The sequence below is a fragment of the Agelaius tricolor genome, unplaced genomic scaffold (assembly GCF_023055355.1).
Source record: "Agelaius tricolor isolate 1412-34295 unplaced genomic scaffold, bAgeTri1.0.p SCAF_22, whole genome shotgun sequence".
Taxonomy (NCBI): Eukaryota; Metazoa; Chordata; class Aves; order Passeriformes; family Icteridae; genus Agelaius; species Agelaius tricolor.
The window spans coordinates 12,406,097-12,427,283 of record NW_027269282.1 but is presented as its reverse complement, the minus strand read 5'-3'; the positions used below and the strand labels follow the sequence as shown (position 1 = coordinate 12,427,283).

The 21,187-nt window shown below is 44.3% G+C and overlaps 1 protein-coding gene across 5 annotated transcripts in view; it reads right to left on the bottom strand.

Annotated features, from left to right (window-relative positions):
• The window catches only part of PTPRE (protein tyrosine phosphatase receptor type E), a 92,366-nt gene that overhangs the window by 6,616 nt on the left and 64,563 nt on the right, over window positions 1-21,187 (bottom strand). For all 5 annotated transcript variants that reach the window (XM_071446123.1, XM_071446124.1, XM_071446121.1 and 2 more), the window contains exons 3-17: window positions 20,193-20,295; window positions 19,901-19,974; window positions 18,371-18,507; window positions 14,165-14,255; window positions 13,857-13,933; window positions 13,708-13,744; window positions 12,736-12,833; window positions 11,066-11,185; window positions 9,950-10,110; window positions 5,827-5,962; window positions 4,913-5,062; window positions 3,770-3,863; window positions 3,281-3,357; window positions 2,090-2,224; window positions 448-573 (exon numbers count right to left, since the gene is read on the bottom strand). In XM_071446123.1, coding sequence (XP_071302224.1) covers window positions 448-573; window positions 2,090-2,224; window positions 3,281-3,357; window positions 3,770-3,863; window positions 4,913-5,062; window positions 5,827-5,962; window positions 9,950-10,110; window positions 11,066-11,185; window positions 12,736-12,833; window positions 13,708-13,744; window positions 13,857-13,933; window positions 14,165-14,255; window positions 18,371-18,507; window positions 19,901-19,974; window positions 20,193-20,295 — 1,616 coding nt within the window. The remainder of the gene's footprint in view (window positions 1-447; window positions 574-2,089; window positions 2,225-3,280; window positions 3,358-3,769; window positions 3,864-4,912; window positions 5,063-5,826; window positions 5,963-9,949; window positions 10,111-11,065; window positions 11,186-12,735; window positions 12,834-13,707; window positions 13,745-13,856; window positions 13,934-14,164; window positions 14,256-18,370; window positions 18,508-19,900; window positions 19,975-20,192; window positions 20,296-21,187) is intronic.

The window sequence follows — 21,187 nt, the reverse complement described above, 5'->3', positions numbered from 1 at the left end:
ATTTACCTGGGACAGTGGGAGATGTCCCTGCCCATGGCAGGGGTGGAGTGAGATGAGTTTTAAGGTCCCTTCCAACCCAAACCCAAATTTTGGGAAAAATCTTGAATCAAATTTTCTTTGATACCTATGTAGGAGTACCCATCTATGTGGGAGATGGCAGAAAATTCTAGGAATAACAGCAGCAACAAAACAGTTTAAAAAAACCCCAAAACCCACCCCCAACTTTGCAACCACCTGTTTCACTGATCAGAATTTTCAGATACTTTTAACAAAATTGTCTCATATAAGCTTCCTCTTAATGCCCGCTTTTGGTTAACCCCATTTAAGTTTAGACAGAAATCACAGAATTTAAGATACATAAACAGATTTGCAAATGCCTTCTGATGGGAAAAATAAAAATAAAAAAAAACCCAACAACAAAAACCCGCTGGAATTGTAAAGAATTACCGGGTTATATGTAACCAGGAAGTCCCTCACACTGATGGCATCCATCAGGCTGTCACTCTTGATTTCCACCGTGATCTCTCCGTGAGTCACAGAGCCCTCTGATGGCCAGTACTGGCAGCATTTCTCCTGCAGAATCCAGAGAATTGCAAATATTCCTTGATTTATTTTCCCCAGTTATCTACACTGTCATGAATCTCTGGCATAAGAAGTGACATCCAGCATAATAAGTGTGTTCTAAACACTAAGAATACAGTGATAAAGTATTTCTTGAATGGAAATCATCTTGATGAAAAAGGCTCAGGAGGCCCAGATATCAAATACTGCTTTAAAACAGAGTAGAATAATAAATGGAATTCCTGAAAGCAAGGTAATGTTGTTAAAAACCTCCCAAAACCACCAAGAAAAAACTTCTCACAACACCCTCGTTGAACCCAGAATTTTCAAGCTGCAGCATAGGACTAATTAATTAATGACATTAATTCTCTATTTAAATAAAATAATGAATTAATTCCTGTATTTTAATCAAATTAGGACAAGCTCAGAATGAGCAATGGGACAAGTGGGATAAAAGTTTACACAAAAGTTTATTCCCAAATCCCAAAACTCTGTCTCATGTCAGGCATCCTTTGATGCAAAGTGGAAGCTTTCAAAAATCACAATATTCTGCAGTTTTTTTGGTGTTTCCTGACAATTCCAGAAAAAGCAGTAATGCTGCCTCACACCAAAGAGTGAAGCAAGAGCTCGTTTTAGGAAAAGCCAAAAAAAATTCAGATTTCTGGAATTTTTAGACCAAAAAAAAATTGTTTCTCCAGTATTGCTGCTCGTGGTTTGCAGGTGGGAAGGGGAAGTGTGGGGCTGCAGGGGGGGCACGAGTCAGATCAGGCCCTTTTCTGACCCAGACATGGGGCAACTGAGAGGCCTTTTAAAAACTTTGATTCCATTTTCAGTCTCGTGGGAAGGGTGAGACAATACAGATGGAATAATTCACACCATCACAATCAGAGGCTATTTCCTAATTACAATACACTATAAGTGTTTCTTGGCCTATCAGCTTTTGCCCCACCATGCTGTAAATGCCTTAAAGCCAATCTAAAATTACCCCTCTTGGGTTATGGGAGAGGTTTTACAGTGACTTCTGTCAGCCAGAGAGAAGTTTGATCCATGTTTACCCCTGAAAGAATTTCCTACCAAGGATGTTGACACAGAAACCAAGAAAGAAAGAAGGATAAATAAGAGAAACCTGCTATTCCATTCCATTGAGCTCTTTGTTTGTCTTTCCTGACCAATGAGTAAAGTGTAAATTTAGGAGTTTTGTCAGAATGTATAAAAAGCATTCATGGTACAATAAAACCAGTTTGAACCCTTCTGAAAATGGAGTCTGTTGCTTTGTATTGTCTCCATCTCAACTACAACAGTGGCTCCCACTCCAATGCACCTTTCATGGTTCCATTTCTCCAAAGTACCCAGACTTATTTGCAAGGCCGCCCTTTGAAACCTGCTTCTATTTCCATTTCTCCCTCAACAATGCCTGTCCTATTCCATGGCATCTCTAAGTCAGCATTTCCCATCTCGAGGTGTGTGTGTGAGCCTTGTGCCAGGCTCTGAGAGCCCTCCCCAGACCCATTTCCCATTCCCTGCGTACCTGCTCCCTCTCCTGGACCTCGGTGAGCATCACGATGGTGTGGCACTTCCACTCCCACACCATCCTCCAGAAATCCTCCACCGTGTGAGGCAGGGGGCCCTGGGTGGCAATGAAATAATCCTTCTGCCGATAGCCCTGTGGGAGACAGGGGTCACACGGGGGACAGGGACGGTGGCCACGGGGACATCGCGGCTTCAACGGGGGCTTCTCCCCAGGGAACGACGGGAGCAGCCTCAGGCTGCACCAGGGAAGGGGCAAGGTGGGTGTTAGGGGGAATTTCCCCACAGAAGATGTCAGTGAGTGCCCATCCTGGAGGGATTTAAAGCCATGTGGAGGTGGCACGTGGGGACATGGGGCAGTGCTGGGGGATGGTCGGACTCGATGGGGAATTTTCCAAATTCACAATGCTCAAGGTGAATTTCTCCAGTCATGGCTGAGGGGATGAGATGCTGCAGGATGACATTTCACAAGATCATCACAACAGCAGCTCCCAGCTTTTCTTTAGAATCAACTTCTGCCTCAAGTTTTGAGGTTCAGTTTAATTTCACAGAATCAATGAGGTTGGAGAAGACCTCTGAGGCCGTTGAGTCCAACCTGTGACCCAACCCCAGTGCTCTGAGGGCACATCCAGCCTCTCCTTATTCCCATGCAGGTGTGATCTGTGTGAAATCCACAGCCCACAGTCACTAACGTGGTTTCACTGCTTAAGGACATGATTAATTCTCATATTTCAACAAAAACAAGGCACAATCCCGTGTTCAGCTTCCAACAGGAAGCTGGGAAGAAAGCCTGGAACTCATCCAGCTCTGCCCAAGTAAAGGCTGGCTGCCAGACACTGTCACAGCTTTCCCTGTGCTCAACACTGACTTCTCTGTTTCTCAGAAAAGCAAATATTTACACCTGTTAACCTGACCCAGATAGTGGAATCACTGGCTGTAATTGTGCAGCTGATTTGTTTGGTCAGAATTGAATGAAAGGTTTGGTTTATAAATTTAACAACAAGGTTTAAATTGCACAACCATTAAAGCTGAAATTAAAAACACCAGATAAGAAATGCATTTGGAAACTCCCATATAAACAAAGCCCATGTTCTTTGCAAGCCAAGCTGATTGTGCCTCTTTAAAAATACTTATGAGCAGCAGCAAAATCTCAGATTTGGAAAGGAAAGGCATGAAAATGTTGTATACTTACATCTATGAAGGAAGCATTGATGTAATCTGTGTACTCCTGCCCTCTTTTCATGGACAGAATCACTCTGTTAAAATCATCTGGAAAAAAAAAAAAAGTCTGGGCTTAGTTTCGAGTCCAATAAAAAAGTCTGGGCTTAATTCTGAGTCCAGTCTTACTTTTGCCAACTGCCCATGGAAGAACAAACCCCACCCAATCTTTTTTGTGAAATGTTCATTCTCAGGTGCAAACATTCCAGTGCTGCTCAGGCTGTGCATGGAACCACACAGAAAAGGGGTGGTTTAACAGGTGAAATTGCTGAGTTCTTTAATTCCAAATCCCTGACTGTAACAGATTTTAGGGTGATTCAGTAAAACCCAGTTCACTGAATCTCTTACAGACGAGTTTGTAAGGGGAACTCAGGGCTGGGTTCTGCCAGCACACAGATCCAGTGTGTGCTCCCAGCCAGGGATTCCTGGCACTGTCCCTGCAGAGGAGGAGCTGGGCTCTTACAGGGGATGATCTGGATGACCCTGGCTTTCTTCATGTTGGCTGGGAGGTTGCCAGTCCTCATGTTCTCCTTCATGATGCGCACGTTGGTCAGCTTCTGCAGAGAGCACAGAGCACAGTGAGACCCAGCACATCCTGCAGAGCCCTTGTGGGGTAAAAATCCCTGCCACACTCACAGGGAGCCTGCAGCCACTGCCCTGGCCTAGCTATAGGAACTGAGAAAGAATAGCAGTCACAGCATCCCAGAATGGGATGGGTTGGAAGGGACTTTAAACCCCATCCAGTGCCATGGGCAGGGACATCTCCCACTGTCCCAGCCTGGCCTTGGACACCTCCAAGGATCCAGGGGCAGCCACAGCTGCTCTGGGCACCCTGTGCCAAGGCCTGCCCACCCTCACAGCCAAAAATTCCTTCCCAGTATCCCATCCAATCTTCCTTCCCTCAATACTGTTGATTTTAGAACTTGTTGCTCTATCATCAAACTTATTTTTAGATCATATTCTTTACCCAGTTCCCAATTTCTGGTTAAATTAGTTCTTTAAAGCAAAGAGAGAACTCCAGTTAACACCCAGATGTCAATTAATACTTTAAAACTACACAGAAAATAAATATTTTACCATAAGGATAATAATTAAAGAAATTCTAACTATTCCTTCAGGGAACTAAAATAATTTAAACAATGATCACACACAGCCAGTGTGGTTTTCTTCATCTGTGGGTTTCTCCACTGATAAGAAATGGGGTTTTGGGGTTTTTTTTTTTGATGTTTTTCTCCAGCCCTGTACATTCCCTGCTGTCAGATACCTCAGAGTTAACAATCCCACTGGGATGCAGATTAGGAGCACCTAATCCAGCTTCCTCTTCCAGCATTATCTGATCTGGCACCCTGCACCAGATTCAGAGAATCACTCCACTTTTCTTTATAAACAAACAAAAAGCATTTAGGGAAAGGCCATGGAATGACACAGCTCTGAATGAGGGAATGAGATTAAAATCTGAGTTTAGAGAACAGAATGTTCAGCAAGGCCCCATTCACAACAAGCACCACATAAAACAACTCCTTCCCTTTTATGCACCTTTAAGGTTACACTTTTATCCTCTTGGCTTGCATCTTGGAAATCCTATGGGAGAGATTTCCATACTTACTTTAAATTCCTCTTCCAGCCCTATTTTGACCAGGTTTGGGGCTGCATTTTGGGAAGTCTGGAGGTGTTTTTCCAGGGATGACACATCCAGCTCCGTGTCACCGTAGAGGTAGTACTCGAGTAAGGCTTGGTAAATGAAGGAATATTGCATCTGGAAGGGACAGAGAGGAAGAGGAAGGGAGGAAAATGAGGAATTCTGGGACTTTTTTAATAATCCCAGAATGGTCTGGCTTGGAAGGGACCTTAAATCCCACCCAGTGCCACCCCTGCCATGGCAGGGACACCTCCCACTGTCCCAGGTTGCTCCAAGTCCCAATGTCCAACCTGGCCTTGGGCACTGCCAGGGATCCAGGGGCAGCCCCAGCTGCTCTGGGAATTCCATCCCAGCCCCTCCTCACCTTCCCAGGGAACAATTCCTAATTCCCAATATCCCATCTAACTTCAAAACCACTGCTCCTTGTCTTGTCAGTGTTTGGTGACAATCTCCTAATTATTAACATAACAATAATTAGAAATTATTATGCTAAACCAGAGTTTTCCTGTTTTGCTCACATTTCCACTCATATTCTCTGACATTCCACTCTCATGTGCATGGGAAAACCATGAGAAATAACTCCTAAAAATCAAGTGTTTCACAGTGGTCTTCTCCACCTCTATCTTCTGCACCACCCCACATCCTTCACTGAGCTTTGTGCATTTTTGAATTAGAGAATCCCAGAACGTTTCGGGATGGAAGGGACCTTAAAACTCATCCATCCCACCCCTGCCATGGACAGGGACACCTTCCAACATCCCAGGCTGCTCTAAGCTCCAATTTCCCAATTGGAGCACTGAGCTACAACAGCATGGGAACACAGCAGCATTTCCCCCTCTGCCCAGGAAAAGCTGGAATTCGGGTGACTGGAGTGCACTCACATCGGTCTGGACCATCTGTGGCCGCTGGTTGCGGATCCTGCAGACAAAGTCAAAGACATCCACCCTGTGCTCGGCGTGCATCATGTCGATGATGGCGTCGATGACGATGAAGGTGCCCGTGCGCCCCACGCCCGCGCTGGGGAGGGACAAACACGAGGTCATCACACACCCTCTGCACACAGAGACACGCTCCTCTCACAGGATTATCCTGTGAGAAAGCTCAGGGGAAAGCATTAGAACAATTCCCATCTCTGCTTGCTGCTCCTGTTGTTGGGCACATTTGTGTGATGGTGTTTGAGGGTCCCCAGGATGAGGGGAGAGATGAGAATCTTGACTCCGTGTTTCAGAAGGCTGGTTTATTGTTTATGATATATATTATATTAAAAGAAAATGATATACTAAAACTATAGAATTAGAACAATTCTTATCTCCACTTGCTGCACCTGCTGTTGGGCACATTTGTGTGATGGTGTTTGAGGATCCCCAGGACGAGGGGAGAGATGAGAATCTTTACTCCATGTTTCAGAAGGGTGATTTATTATTTTATGATATATATTATATTAGAAGAAAATGCTATACTAAAACTATACTAAAAGAATAGAAGAAAGGAGACATTAGAAGGCTAGACAAGAATGAATAATAAAAATCTGTGACTCTCAGAGCCTCAACACAGTTGGACCAAGACTGGTCATCAAGTAAAAACAACTCATATGAGCCCAATCCAAGATGCACCTGTTGGTGAACCATCTCCAGACCACATTCCACAGCCATCAGATAGTTATTATGTTAGTTTACACTTCTTTTCTGAGGCCTCTCAGCTTCTCAGGAGAAAACTCCTGGCAAAGGGATTTTTCAGAAAATGTGTCAGTGACACCTGTGGAATGTGTTATGGAGATGATTTACCACAGGGTGGTTTGTTAATTGGACACTGGATGGTGTTTGGAGAGATTGACCAATTAGGTCAAAGCTGTATGGGACAGTCTGTAAGGGTTATGAGTTTCTTATTAGTACAGTATAATACAGTATAGCTCAATAAAGCAATGGATCAGCCTTCTGCAATCATGGATCAGTGCTAATTACTCCCTGTTCAGGGGACTGTTGTTGCCACAATACAAACACACAAAAACCTCCTGGAATCACCCAAATCTGCAGGAACTGCTGCAGCAGTGAGCCTCATGCTCACACTGGATTGAAGCATTAGATCTCAGATCCTTTAGTCCAGCAGCCCCCCACCATGTCCCCAAGTGCCACATCCACAGAGCTTTTAAATCCCTTCAGGAATGGGTTCCACCCCTGTGGCCTGTCCCAATGCCTGGTCACCCTTTCAGTGAAGAAATTCACAGAATTCACAGAATCACTGGGTTGGAAGAGACCTTCAAGATCATCGAGTCCAGCCCAGCCCCAACAGCTCAACTCAACCCTGGCACCCAGTGCCACATCCAGGCTTTGTTAAACACACCCAGGGATGGGGACTCCAGCACCTCCCTGGGCAGCCATTCCAGAACTTTATCACCCTTTCTGTGAAAAACTTTTTCCCAATATCCAGTCTAAACCTCCCCCTTTTTCATTTTAACATGGACAGCAAAAAAAGAGGAGTGTTTTTAGCATAAAACCCCAGCTCTTCCCAGCTGATGGCATCAGAATTAAATTTAGAAAGACATTTGAAAAGAAAATCTGCTTGACCATCTCCAATAATTCTGTAATAGCTCTATAAGGCTAAGATAAAATAAATAACTATAATAATAACTCTAAAGGTTAAGATAAAATTTTAATTATTCTTTCAGGAATCTTTAGCTCCCCATTTCCCAAGGTCACCATCCCTGAACACTTTTTGGTTTTTATATCCTTAAAAGCCACGAGAGGGAGCACGACTGTTAGAAATGACAAAATTCCAGCGACTTTCAGCTCTTCCTTCCAGAGGAAAAGGGCATGGCATCCTGTACTAGTCATGAGCAGCTCTCCTTTAACCTCTGGGCAGTTTGCTTGGCTGCAGTGGCCACAAACACCTCCAGGAACACGATAAAAACGCCTCCCCTCCCCTCAGGGGCTCAAAAATACAAAGCAATTCTCAGCAAGGCAGCATCAGGCTTTCAATAAGACCAGAAAAATAAAATGATTGTATTTATAGTGCAATTTTTTCCTTTCCACACACCCTTTACCAGCAGGGAAACCAAAACCCACGAGCTCCGCTATTCCAGAGGTCTGGAGAGATGATGGAGATTCCCTTCCCTCTCCCTTCCATCCATCCCTCTTGGCCCTCTGGCACCACAAGGAATCCCCCTCATGTCCTAATGCCTTAATTCCCACTCAACAGAGATTGTTCTCCTCCTGACAGCCCTGGGAGCCACCTCTGAGCACAGATCTCCCCTCCCCAGTTCCCACTGGTCCCTCACTGCTCATTTCTGGAGGTTTCAGCCCAGCTCAGCTCCTCCCTCCCTTTCCAGCCACGATCCCTTTTTGCACAGCCCTGTTCCCAAATCTGGGATTTGGGATTCTGGATTCCATCCCTGCACATTCCTGCTGAAGCTGGTGACTTCCTGCCCCTGGGCATTCACCTCCTGAGCATCTCCATCTTCACCTCCTGAGTGTCTCCATCCTTAGCCTGCTTGTGGCATCCCTTACTCAGCCATTCCTCAAAGTCCTTCTCCACCCACTGAAAAAATTCTATTTCTAAAAAAAACCTATTTCTAAAAGCTGACAGAATACAAGAATCAGCAGAAAACCCTGCCACTCCTCATTTTCCCTCCCTGACTTCCAAATGCTAAGTCAGTGTTTTATTCACCTCCCAAACCTCAGTGCAGAGCTTTTGGCCTGGGTGGCTGGGGCAGATTTCCCTACAGCTCCCTAAAAATGGATGGTTACTCACTGCTGATGGCTTCCCTTTCCTTTTCCCAACAATTCAGTGGTGTCACATCCTGAGGGGGGGCGGAAGCTCAGTGTCACCTCTGTCCTGCTCCACTTCTCACCCCGGCACACAACGGCCTCGTGCGCTCTGCTGGCCCTTGGGATTGAAATCTCTGCAGGTATTGGTGAAATTATTTTCTATTTTCCTGGCTTTTGGCTTTCCTTCTGCTGGTGAAACCAAGCTCAAGCAGCATTTCCTGCTGCTGCCAAATAAAGCTCAAGCCCAGAATGAGACTCCACACACAGCAAAGGGCTATAAAAATATTCTCAACTGAGACCACTCAAATCTACTTTTCCCATCTAAATGGTTTTTTTATTCATGACACCTGGGGGAGAAGGTGAATCCCAGCAGGACAAACACCCTCTTTTTCTCTATCACACATTTCCAGGGAGTATTTCTAGCAAGGAAAAAGAGACAAATACAGGAATTTACATTATTTTTTTGCCTCAAAGACAAGACCCAGACAGACAAAGCTGTTCTTTTCTTTTCATTCTGCTCTTGTGCTCTTTTTACTCTAACCTTGCAATGAAAATTGCTCCTGAAAAGCCACTTCCTGCTTGGGGTGAGCTTACAGCTGCTGCAGAGGTTGCAATTATTCTCTTCAAACTGTTTGGGAGTTTGGTTTTAGTTTCATTAAAGATTTCAACAGTTTAGCAGCAAGATGTGCCTGTGTGAGTGACCAACGACTGGGAATTGGTTCTGGATTGGGATGAAGCACATTTTTAAAATTGCAGCATTTAAGTCTCTTGAATTCAAGTCTTTCTTCCAAACTTTTCAGGCATTTCATGGCTAATTTCCATTAAAAAACTGCAATTTGACTGTGGGAGAAGTGGGGGATGAATTCCCAGAGCAGCACTGAGTGGCAAAGGCCACAGATTTCTATCACCAGTCTGTTTTTCTGACAAAGAACAGATTTATACCAAACAATGGAGATCCCTCATAAAGAAAAACCCCAAACAGCAGAACAACAACTTCTGTTGGAGTATTTAACTGGCAGCAAAGAAAGAGCTTTGGAAATTGTTTTTACTCTCAGCTCTCAAAAACTCAGCAGATTATTACCCTTGAATAGAAATATGTGAGTAAATATAGCTATAAATATAAATATATAAAATACATATGAAATATACATAAAATCTTAAAAATAAGTTTAAAAAATCTCAATATATATAAATAATTCCAGGCCAAGCCACAAGAATGGTCTGAGGAGCACACACATACCTACAGTGAACCACAATGGGTCCAGCATGGGCAGGATTCAAGGTCTTGACTTTTTTCAGGAATTTCAGCATGCCAATAGGCGTGAAAGGCACCCCAAAATCCGGCCAGCTGGTGAAGTGGAGCTGTGTGACCAGCCTTGGAGCTTTGCATCCCTCCTGGAGCTGCAGGAACACCCAGATACTCAGTGTGACATCTCCTTTTTCATATCGCTTTTGTGGTTTTAGTAGTTGATAATTCTCGATTTTTTTTTAAATGTTATTTAAGTATACAGACAGTATTAGTTATTTTACAGATATGTTTGAGTTGTTTGTATTGTTAGTTAGTTACAAAAACAAAAATATTGTTTGAAAGTTATAGCTATTTTTGTAGAAGTTAAACGCATAACACATATTCTAATATTTTGCAAAAGTTAAAACTATAATATAGTTAAAACTATAACAAAATAATATAAAATAATTTAAAATAATAGTTAAAACTACAATATATTTATTACACTGGTCATAAATGAAAATATAATTAATAAATGATGATGTGAGAATCCAAGTTCCACAGGGGCCAGATCACAACTATTATATCAAAAGCAGTTAAAAGTGATTATAAATATATTAAAATCCTTGTGATTAACAGTTGGTAAAAATGAATTTACAATAACAAAGCCAACAACCACTGGTAAAAGTTAGTTTAGAATAGCAAAAGCCAACAACCACAGAGTTATTTAGCCTAAATCACTATGTGGGTGTTTTAAAAGTAGCTAGAAGTGATTATAAATATATTAAAATCTTTGTGATTAACAGTTGGTAAAAGTTAATTTACAATGGCAAAACCAACAACCACACAGTTATTTAGCCTAAATAACCATGTAGTTTTAAAAGAAGTTGAAAGTAACTAAATATATTAAAATCCTTGTGATTAACAATTGGTAAAAGTTAATTTACAGTAACAAGAGCCAACAACCACGCAGTTATTTAGCCTAAATCACTATGTGATTTTTGGCTAAAATCAGCCAAATTTCTGAAATTCTGATTTCTCAAACAGCCTCAATTCCTTCCAAGGGAACATTTGAGCTTTTCCTCATCCCCCAGGGCAGGGGGAAGGCCGGGAGCAGCTGGGCCTCACCGAGTGCACGCAGAACTTGCGGATGGTGTAATCCACCAGCACCATGGAATCCTCCACGGACACACGGACACTGCCGTACGTCCAGCAGCCCTGGTCAGGCCAGTACTGGAAACACTTCTCCTGCACAAAAACATGGAATTTCAGGGACAAACATGAGGAATTTCACAGCCAAGCACAGGGAACTTCAGAGCCAAGCATGGGGAATCTTGGAACAAAACCCAGGGAATTTCAGAGCCAAGCACAGGGAATCTTAGAACCAAAACATGAAATTTCAGAGCCAAACCCAGGGAATTTCAGAGCCAAACCCAGGGACTTTCACAACCAAGCACAGGGAATTCAAGAACCAAGCACATGGAATTTTAGAACCAAACCCAGGAGAATTTCACAACCAAACCCAGGGAATTTCAGAGCCAAACACACAGAATTTCACAACCAAGCACAGAGAATTTTAGAACCAAACCCAGGGAATTTCAGAGCCAAGCATGGGGAATTTCACAACCAAGCACAGGGAATTCAAGAACCAAGCACATGGAATTTCAGAACCAAACCCAGAGAATTTCACAACCAAACCCAGGGAATTTCAGAGCCAAGCACAGGGAATTTTAGAACCAAACCCAAGGAATTTCAGAACCAAGCACAGGGAATCTTAGAACCATATCCAGGGAATCTTAGAACCAAACCCAAGGAATCTCAGAGCCAAACATATGGAATTTCAGAACCAAACAGATGGAATTTCAGAGCCAAACCCAGGGAATTTCACAGCCAAGCCCAGGGAATCTCAGAACCAAACCCAGGGAATTTTATCGCCCTGACTTTGCTTTCACTGCCACGCTCTCCTAGGTGTATCCAGGGAAGGTGAGCGTGCAGAGCTCCTTATCTGGCACAACTTCAGTACCCTGCTGCTGCTTCTTAAATTGATGCAGAGAAGGTGAGAACAGCTTTGAATTGTTTTTTAACCAACTCAGCCCCCGCAGCTTTTGTTTCAGTTTGGCAGCTTTGTTACAGGGTGTCCAACTGTGGGCACTGCGAGGTTTTCACTCTGATTTGGAGCCGTAGCTGCAGACACTGAGAAATTCAAAGCAGTTCTGCTTTGGAGCCATCAGGAATATCCAGATTTAGCAGTTCTGGCTGCTCCCACTGGGAATTGGCCCTCATGGCCTGGCTTTGCTGTTTCAGCTTCATCAAGCTGCAGTGAAAGTGGAGGAAAATCAAATCCAGGAGGAAAACAAGGAATGCCCATCCTCAGGGGAGGAGTGGGGCACAGGAGGGAACAGCAGCACCCTCACAAAGTAGCAGCCTTCATTTCTCTTTGTTTAGTTGACAAACTGTGCATTTTTGAAACCTGATACTCAGGAAAAGGGGCAGAGTTTTTATCTTCATTCCTAATCAATCCCATCCACAAGTGCAGCCTTACACTGGGATAAAACCACAGGAGTTTTCCTATGGCCCTGGGCTATGCAGGGCACAATTGGCCACCAGAATTTTCTCCTGAGATCACCTGACATAAATGAGTATTTTAGAAATGAAAACTGTATTTTGGAGCAGAAACTCAGCTGTGCTGACAGGGGCCAGGGCAGGAAGTGGTGAGAAATGCACCTGGTCAGAGCCTGAGCAGCCAGGACTGCTCTTGGAGCACAGGGGACATCCAGAGCAGGGTGAAAGCTCCTTACCTCCTTTCTTTCTTTCAGGTTGGTTAACATGACAATAATGGCTGATTTCTGCTCCCAGATCATCCTCCAGAAGTCATTGACTGTTTCCTGCTTGGGTCCTGCAGACAGAACAGGGAAATGCTCAGGAGAGGATGGGGCAGAGCCCAGAGCAGTCCCACACCCTGCCCTGGGCACCCACCCACAGCTGTGCCTGCTACACCTGCACAGCTTTGGAATCTACCAAATTTCTGTATTTATGTACTAAATAACCCTCCCCCACTCGTGTTTTCTTTTACATCATCATGCACCCAAATCTACATTTTTAGAAGGAATCTACTCTCTTGAAATACCACTCATAGAATCACAGAATGGTCTGAGCTGGAAAAGATTTTAAAGACATTTAAATCATTTACTCATTTACTTTCTACTCCTTGCCATGGCAGGGACACCTTCCCCTGTCCCAGGTGCTCCCAGCCCCAGTGTCCAGCCTGGCCTTGGGCACTGCAGGGATCCAGGGGCAGCCCCAGCTGCTCTGGGAATTCCATCCCAGCCCCTCCCCACCCTCCCAGGGAACAATTTATTCCCAAAATCCCATCTAAATCTACCCACTGTCAGTTTAAAGCCATTCCCTGGGTCCTGTCCCTCCATCCCTTGTCCCCAGTCCCTCCACAGCTCTCCTGGAGCCCCTTCAGGCACAGGAAGAGTCTCTAACACATTAACTCAAACATTATTTTATCTTTTCACTACTTTAACTACTATTTCCAGCAAAGAGGGTCAGGAGGGGGAAATGAGCCCCTGCCAGAGCAGAACCTACAGAACTGCCTGGAGGCAGCTGCTCCCCTCACACACATCTCAAACTCATTTCAGCTGTAACCTCCAAACCCAGCCTCCCCCTGACCACCACCTGCAGCTAAAAACAACCTCTCCACCACATCTATAATTAAATGTGCTCAGCCCTGAGCTAGAGAGGAGAGAGAAATGAGAAGGAGTTACCTTGTGCTGCTATAAATTTATTCTTTTCTTTGTAACCCTGTGGAAACAAATGCCACAGCAGTTAAGGGGTGAAAGGCCAAGGTGTGCTAGCAGAGAATTACTTCTTTAATGGCCAAAGTTTGGCCAGCTGTGGGCAGCCCTCAACTCACATCTATGTATGATGCATTGATGTAGTCTGAAGGTGGGACTCCATCAATTTGGGTCAAAATCACTCTGGAATGATCATCTGAAAGAAAAGAAGGACAAAAATCTGAAATTTAAATCTGAAATATGGTATTTCCTTGCAAGCAGGAGGCCTGGAAAAGCACAGAGCTCCCAAACCACAGACAACACAGGAACAGCACTTCTGACCAGTGCAATTGTTGTTATTTGAGTATTTTCAGCACAGGAGCACCACCAGCAGCCTGCTCAGTGCCAAAATGAATTGTCTGGTTTACAAGAAAAGCGAAAGGCTTACATGGCAGGATGTTGGGATATCTGTTCTTCTCCCTGTTCTCCTCCTTATTTGCCATTTCAAACGTTCCCTGCACATATCCAGACGTTAATGACTGAAAAAGAAAAAAAGATATAGAGTCAATGTGTTAGAAAACAAACAATTTTGACTGCACACAGCTTAGGGAAAATTTGCATCCAACAACACTAAATATATTTCAACTTTTTCCCCCCCAGTAACCTCAATTCCTCTCTATCCTGGCAGGTTTGACTCCAGACAAGGAGCTCAGCAGCTGGGGAGAGAGAAGGAATCTTTTCCCTCCGAGATCACAGTTATTTAGCAAATTGTTCAACTCTGAGCTGCTGCCTGGAGCTGCCATCTGCCACAGTGACTCAGAGCCACTGACAGCAGCCACAGGGGCTGGGCTGAGCCCCTCATCCACTGCTGAGGGCATCACAAACCCAACATCCTGCTCAGCTCTGCAGGTGAGGGCCCAGCCCTGGGTGAAAAGGAGGAAGGGGAAATAAATTATATAATAAATCAATAGAAATTTATTATATTAATTTTTATAATATAATAAATAATACAAATATAAATATAAAAATTATGTATTTGTCATATTATAAACAATGATAATATAATAATTTTATTATTATGTTATTTTGCATTATTATATCATATGATAATAATTATAATATAATATAGAATATCAATATATTATAAAATATATATTATTATATATTATTAATATATTATTATATATTATATATTATATAATCATATTATAATTATATAGTTATATTATATTATAATACATAAAATAGATACTATATTATACTATTGCATATTATTAAAATATTATTATATTATTTATTAATAATAAACCATTTTTTTATTATTGGGTTAAAATCATTTTAATAACAAAGGGTTTTTATGCAGCGTGAGTTGAGTTCTGAGTGCAGGTAAATTTAGTCTGGCTCAAAAATAACCCAACAGCCATGGAGGACAATAAACCACAGGAAAAAGCAGAGCAGAGGGTGAAGATGCAAGCAAGGAGGTGCCCAAGGTGAGCTCCTCCACAGCTGAGACGCTGCCACTGCAAATGGACCAAAGCAGAACCGAATTTCAAGAAGTTTTTTCAGTGGATTTCATGAAGTTCCTTAAGCTGAGCTCCAGAAGCCCCAGTGGCAGCAGGGTGGGTCCCAGCGAGGTGAAATCCCAGCAGTGTGGGAAGGCAGCAGCACCTGGTGCCCCCTGTGCCTCCCAGGCCAGGCTGAGCCACACAGGGCAAGGGCTGGGGCACAGCAGGGCTGGAATCCCCCAGAACTGCACAGGGGACACAGGGGGACACAGGGGGACACAGGGGGACACAGGGGGACACAGGGGGACACAGGCAGCCCTGACCCCCCAGCACACAGGGAACCTGCACTGTGGGCTTGATCTGTGGGGCTCTTGTGGCACAGGTAGCTGTGAATGGAAAACAGAGGAAGCTGAAAGAGGGCTGAGAATAAAGCTGCTGTCAGACTGCTTAATTCCTCATGTGAATGAAGCTCGTGGCTTTTTATCAGCCCATTTTGCTGATTAAAGTACATTTCTGAAACACAAAACCAAAAAAGAAATAGGGGAAGGTGTCCCTGCCCATGGCAAGGAGTTGGAACTGGATGAGCTTTAAGCTCCTTCCAACCCAAACCATCCTGTGACCCTATGAAATAATTATCTTTTTAACCACAATCTCTTCAAACTCCAAGTCAGGCACCCAATTTTCAAGTAACAGCCAGAGAAGGTCTGGATTTTCCTGACAGCAGCCTTTTTCCTCAGCCCTCTTTCAACCTCCTCTCTTTTCCATTCACAGCTTCGTGTGCTACAACAGCCCCAGCAAACCAAGCCCACGATTGCAGGGTTTCCTGTATGCTGGGGGGGTCAGGGCTGAAATGAAAAATCCATTTAAAGGAATTATCTTTGGCCAGATCTCCTGAGCCCTGCAGGGCCCAGGCAGCTCCTGGTGCCCAGGGTGGGTGCTGAGCCCAGAGCAGAGCCCAGCTCCTGCTGCACCCACGGGCAGGATGTGAATCACCCCAGCTGCTCCTCTGCACATCCTCCCAAATCCACCCTCCCAAATCCACCCCAAATCACGAGGAGCTGACAGGTCCTGCCTCGTCTGTGCCACCCCACCCTGACCTGTGTCCCCAGGCAGTGACCCTGAAATCCCAGTGGAGCTCTGAGAGGCTCAGCCCGCCCAGGATCAGCACATTTTTAGCACTGGAGGAGCCACAGGGGTGTCTTAATCAAGCCAGCATTCAAATTTCAAAAGAAAGCTCTTAGGGGAAGCTTTTCAGTAATTAATCTGAAAATCAAGGCAATAATCCCAAACTTCCAGGGATGATCAACAGAGGTAGGGGCTTTACAGAAAGGAATCAATTTTATTTTAGTTTTTTTGTTCTCCTTTTTTTCCTGTGAAGAAAGAACACACTCTTCCAGTGCCCAATGCTCACAAAGGAATCACATAAAAAAAGAAGGAGCCTCTGCTGTTCTGGTGAGTGTCCAAGGGGTGCAATGGATCTCTTGAGGGTCATGCAGGCTTTAAGGACAAAATCAAAGGTGCTGGAGAACAACATTAGGCACATAAATCCAAGAGAACTGTCCTCAGAGTCAGGAACTGTCCTCAAAACTCTGTTCTCCCTGCTGGGTGTCTTCATCTTTTAAAGTCTGGTTTCTTTTTACCAAGGGGCCAAACTCCTCAGGTTGGTGGACGTGCCTGGCTCCCAGAACTCACCATTTTCAGCCCAAATTTGTCCCTAATTCCCACTGGAGTTCCTGTATCTATATTCCCAGGGATGCCTGGCCCCTGACATGTGGGATGTGGAGTGGGCAGAGATCCCTGGAGCATCCCCAGGGCAGGGCTGAGGCACAGAACCAGAGAATCATGGAATGGTTTGGGTTGGGAGGATCTTCCAAAACCCATCCAGGGCCACCCTGCCATGGCAGAGACACCTTCCCCTGTCCCAGGCTGCTCCAAGCCCTGTCCAGCCTGGCCTGGGACACTTCCAGCCCTCCCAGGCTGGAGCACACAGCTCATCCAGCCACAGGAAAAACAACCACATTGAGCATCAACCCCACCACTGCTCATTTTTGGGGATCAGACCCCAGGTTTTTGGGTGTGGACAGAATCCCATATGCTCACAGCATAGGGCAGAAAATTACCAAAGCAAAGAGGGGTTTAAACATGAAAACAGATGGTTTGTTTCATTCTGAACCTCAGAGCAAATGCATCAGGAGAGTCCAAATTCACCAGCGCACACCGTGTCAGGCTGGTCCTCACCACTTTCATTTTCAGCTTTGAGAACAAGGATTTCCACAATGCTCCCTGTCTGATAAGGCAAAAGTCTGTGGTTTAAATTTATCATCAACCAAAGTGCAGCTCTAAATATGCTCCCAATTAAGGAGGTAACTCAGCAGCCTGCCTAATCAACACGTGCCTTGGCTCTCACAAATCCACGCCTGACATTTAAACTCCTGCTCTGCTTCTGCTGTGGAGGGAAGTGAAGTCAAGTCATAAAAAATCTGAAAAAAGCCCCCAACTCAGACTCCTGGTGCTCTGTTTCTCCACAGGACTCCTGCAGGAGCTCAGCACAAACTCCAGGTGCAGCTCATCCCTACAACCACAAAATCCTGCCCAAGGCCACGCTCAACAGGAAAACCCTGAGAGCTGAGACATCTCACAGAAACTCTGAGCTGCAAAAGGGGAGTGCTGGGATGGCAACCAAGAGCCACAAGTCAAATTCTCAGGAAAAAAGAAGTCAAATCTCACCAAGACAAAGTCAAATTATCAGGAGAAAAGAAGTCAAACCCCACCAGAGCAATATTAAGGCCGCACTGCGTCCTCCCCTCTAAATACCTCCCATGGAGGTGAAACACCCAGATCCCCCAAAAGCCCCAGCACCCCCATGAAAAGCAATGCTGAAGAGGTTTATGTTCAATGTTCCTCTCCTCCAGCTTCAGGCAAACACTAAAGGACTTCTTTAAATGTTAGCAAGAGGCAAACAGTTCATATAATACCAATTCAGCATCACCAATCAGTAAAAACTCCAGGTTTTATCCAGATGAAAGGTCCCCACACACGACAGAACCCGTAGGAACAGCACCAATCATGCACCAAACACAGAATTATTAATACTCACAAATATTTTGGGTTTTCCCCCATTTTCAGCCATCCATGTAAGAAAAACTTACATTAAACTCCTCCCTGAAGAGCTTCCCCTCGTCGGCCGAGCGTATCCGGATTTCCTCCTCCAGGTTTTCCACAGGAATAGGGAAATACTTCTTGGGGCCCGAGGGAGACCTGCTGAGCAGCATCACCCGCTGCTGTTCTGTCAGCACAAGGGCAGCACGTGTTAAAGGCACGGCCAGAGCCACAGATCCCAACCACATATTCATCCTGGTGCTGAGAGATGCCAAAGCAAACTGCTGCCATGACACCCTGAGGTGCTAAAGGGGATTTAGAGGAAATTAAAACACCAAATCATAGGCCAAGGGGTTGCTTTGAGAGCATAATGGTGTCAAGAAGAACCACTGCTGGTGAAAGGAATGATTTCTCTAGTTACACTGGATTTAAAAGTGACCAAGGGTTATTCAGAAAAGGAGAAGGCTCTTTCTGCTGACATGGCAAGGACAGCTTTTGGCACTTATCACCAAAGAGGTGCTGCCAGATTATTTAATTTCAAGGGGAAATAATGCTAATAATAATAATAATAAATAATAATTTAGCTATAACTTGGCTGCCATCAGAAGCTGTGCCCCAAGAGGAGCTGCTGCCCTGTGCACAGGAACACCCCAGCAGGAAGCTGATGGGTATTTTTAGGTTTTTGGCTTTTCCTCTGACTGTCACCCTCTTCAGCTCACTCATCCCTTCACACATGGTCAAGTGGGGCTGACACAAACCACAGATTGATTATTTCATCTTTAACTTGATCATTTTTCTCTGGATTGTGATTAGAACAACTTGCCCAGCCCTCCCTGGTTTGAGCTGGGCCCCACAGAGGAGCCAGCCTGGAGTTCCCCATGGGCAGAAACAAACCCAGCACCACTCACACCAGGGGGAAACACACTGAACTCCTCAGAGAGTTTTATTTCAGCACCTCTGCCTTCAAACTGCCCCATCTCAACCCCTTGCCTCACGTTCAGAAAGCACCCAGTGTATTCACAAAGTGTTAAGGACTTCTTGCCCCGTTTTAAGAAGAAATCCTGCAATTCCTTCTCCAGATATAAGGATCACAGTGTTAAGGACTTTCCCCCCATTTTAAGAAGAAATCCTGCAATTCCTTCTCTAAATACAAGGATCACAGTGTCACAAATGTGGATCTCAGCTGGCACCCTGGTAAAACATCTCCAAAGAGGCCAGGGAGGTTTTACACAGAAACATTTGCTGCATCACAAAGTGAAACCTATTTCAAACCAGCAACTGAAAGTTAAAATTTTCCATAGATTGCTTGAGTATGATTTCTAAATATGGATCTCTAGTCCAAGGCCAGCTTGGAGGGGACAGCCAAGGGCAGGGAGATGTCCCTGCACATGGCACCAGGGCTGGAACTGGATGAGTTTAAGGTCCCTTCCAACCCAAACTATTTGTGATTGTATTTTTTCAGACTATTTTCTCTTTAACAACAACTTTGTCACTTATATTAGAAACAAAAGCAAACACTGAGTAATTCTGAATTAAAGACAGAAATAAAAGTGAGAGTTTGAAAGCGAATCTGCCCATACCTTGTTCTTCCAAGATCCCATTTGGCATCTTCTTGTCCCCGGAGTTGACCACAGCTTTCCTGTGTCTCCTGAACCTGGAACAACAGAGGCACCACATCAATCCACAATTCTGGCAAGAGCAAAGCAGCAGCATTTCCCCCCAGGCCCTTTTTTACAGACAATGTAATTCTGGAGAAGCTCTTTCTGTTCATGCTGGCAGGGAGAGCAGGGCAGGCACGAGGCTCTGCCTCCCTTCTGCTTCCGTGGGAGGGCTCAAAGAAAGGATGGGCTGAGCCCATGGAAAACCACCCACCTGAAAAAATACCCCACCAGCACCACGAAAATGATCACCACCAGCACCAGGATCAGCAGGGAAGTCAGCAGCTCCTTGTGCAAGGTGCTCTCCTCGGTGGAGTCTGGGGACAGAACGAGAAATGTGGAATATGAGACAGGGATTGCCTCATCTGGCACAAAAACTGTGCTTAAGGCACCAAAAATTCTGCCCCATTACCTGCCTCTGCTTACCAAAAGCTTCATAATACCTGATACAGGCAAAACTCAAATTGAAAGTTAATTTTTATTATTTTTCAGGTTTTTTCTCCCTCGCCAAAAGCACAACCAAACCAGTGCTGCTGAGAAAATCCAAGATATTTTTCAATTTCCCTGTAATCAGAGAAAGTTGAACAGTTATAAGGCACCAAGCTGAATTTGAAGCCCATTAAAAGGTTTGCTGCAGTGCCCTCATGCACATCAGCTGCCTCTCAACCACCTTTCATATATATATATATATAAAATGCCACTTTTCAAAGGAATTCTATTCACTGAAATTCTAAGAGATTTTATTCACTAAAATTCTATATAAATATAAGAACAAGTAGGAATAATGACATTTTTCTCAGAATGGAGATTAAAGAACATCTTTGTTATATCTGGTACAAGCTCTGAGTCTCACCCTTCTGTTCACAGTGTTTTGTGGAAGTGTCTCTTTACCTTTCACTTTCATTATGCTTCTGTAACCTTTTCGTTCTACTGAATAATTCAATACAGAACAGATTAAAATCATTAAAAACCCAACATGTTTTATTTAAGGAAGCCAAACTCCCAGACTGAACCTTCAGCAAGCAAAACACAACCCTACAACCACTCTCCCAAAATTAAGGCAATTTCTGCTGCTGCTGGTATTTCGGATTTTTTTTCTCTTTTGAACTACATTTACACACTTTAAGGAGTTTTTTTGCCATTCCTACAGTGGTCTTTGAGAGCTGACTGACAGAAGGGTTGGATGGGATATTGGGAGGGAATTCCTGG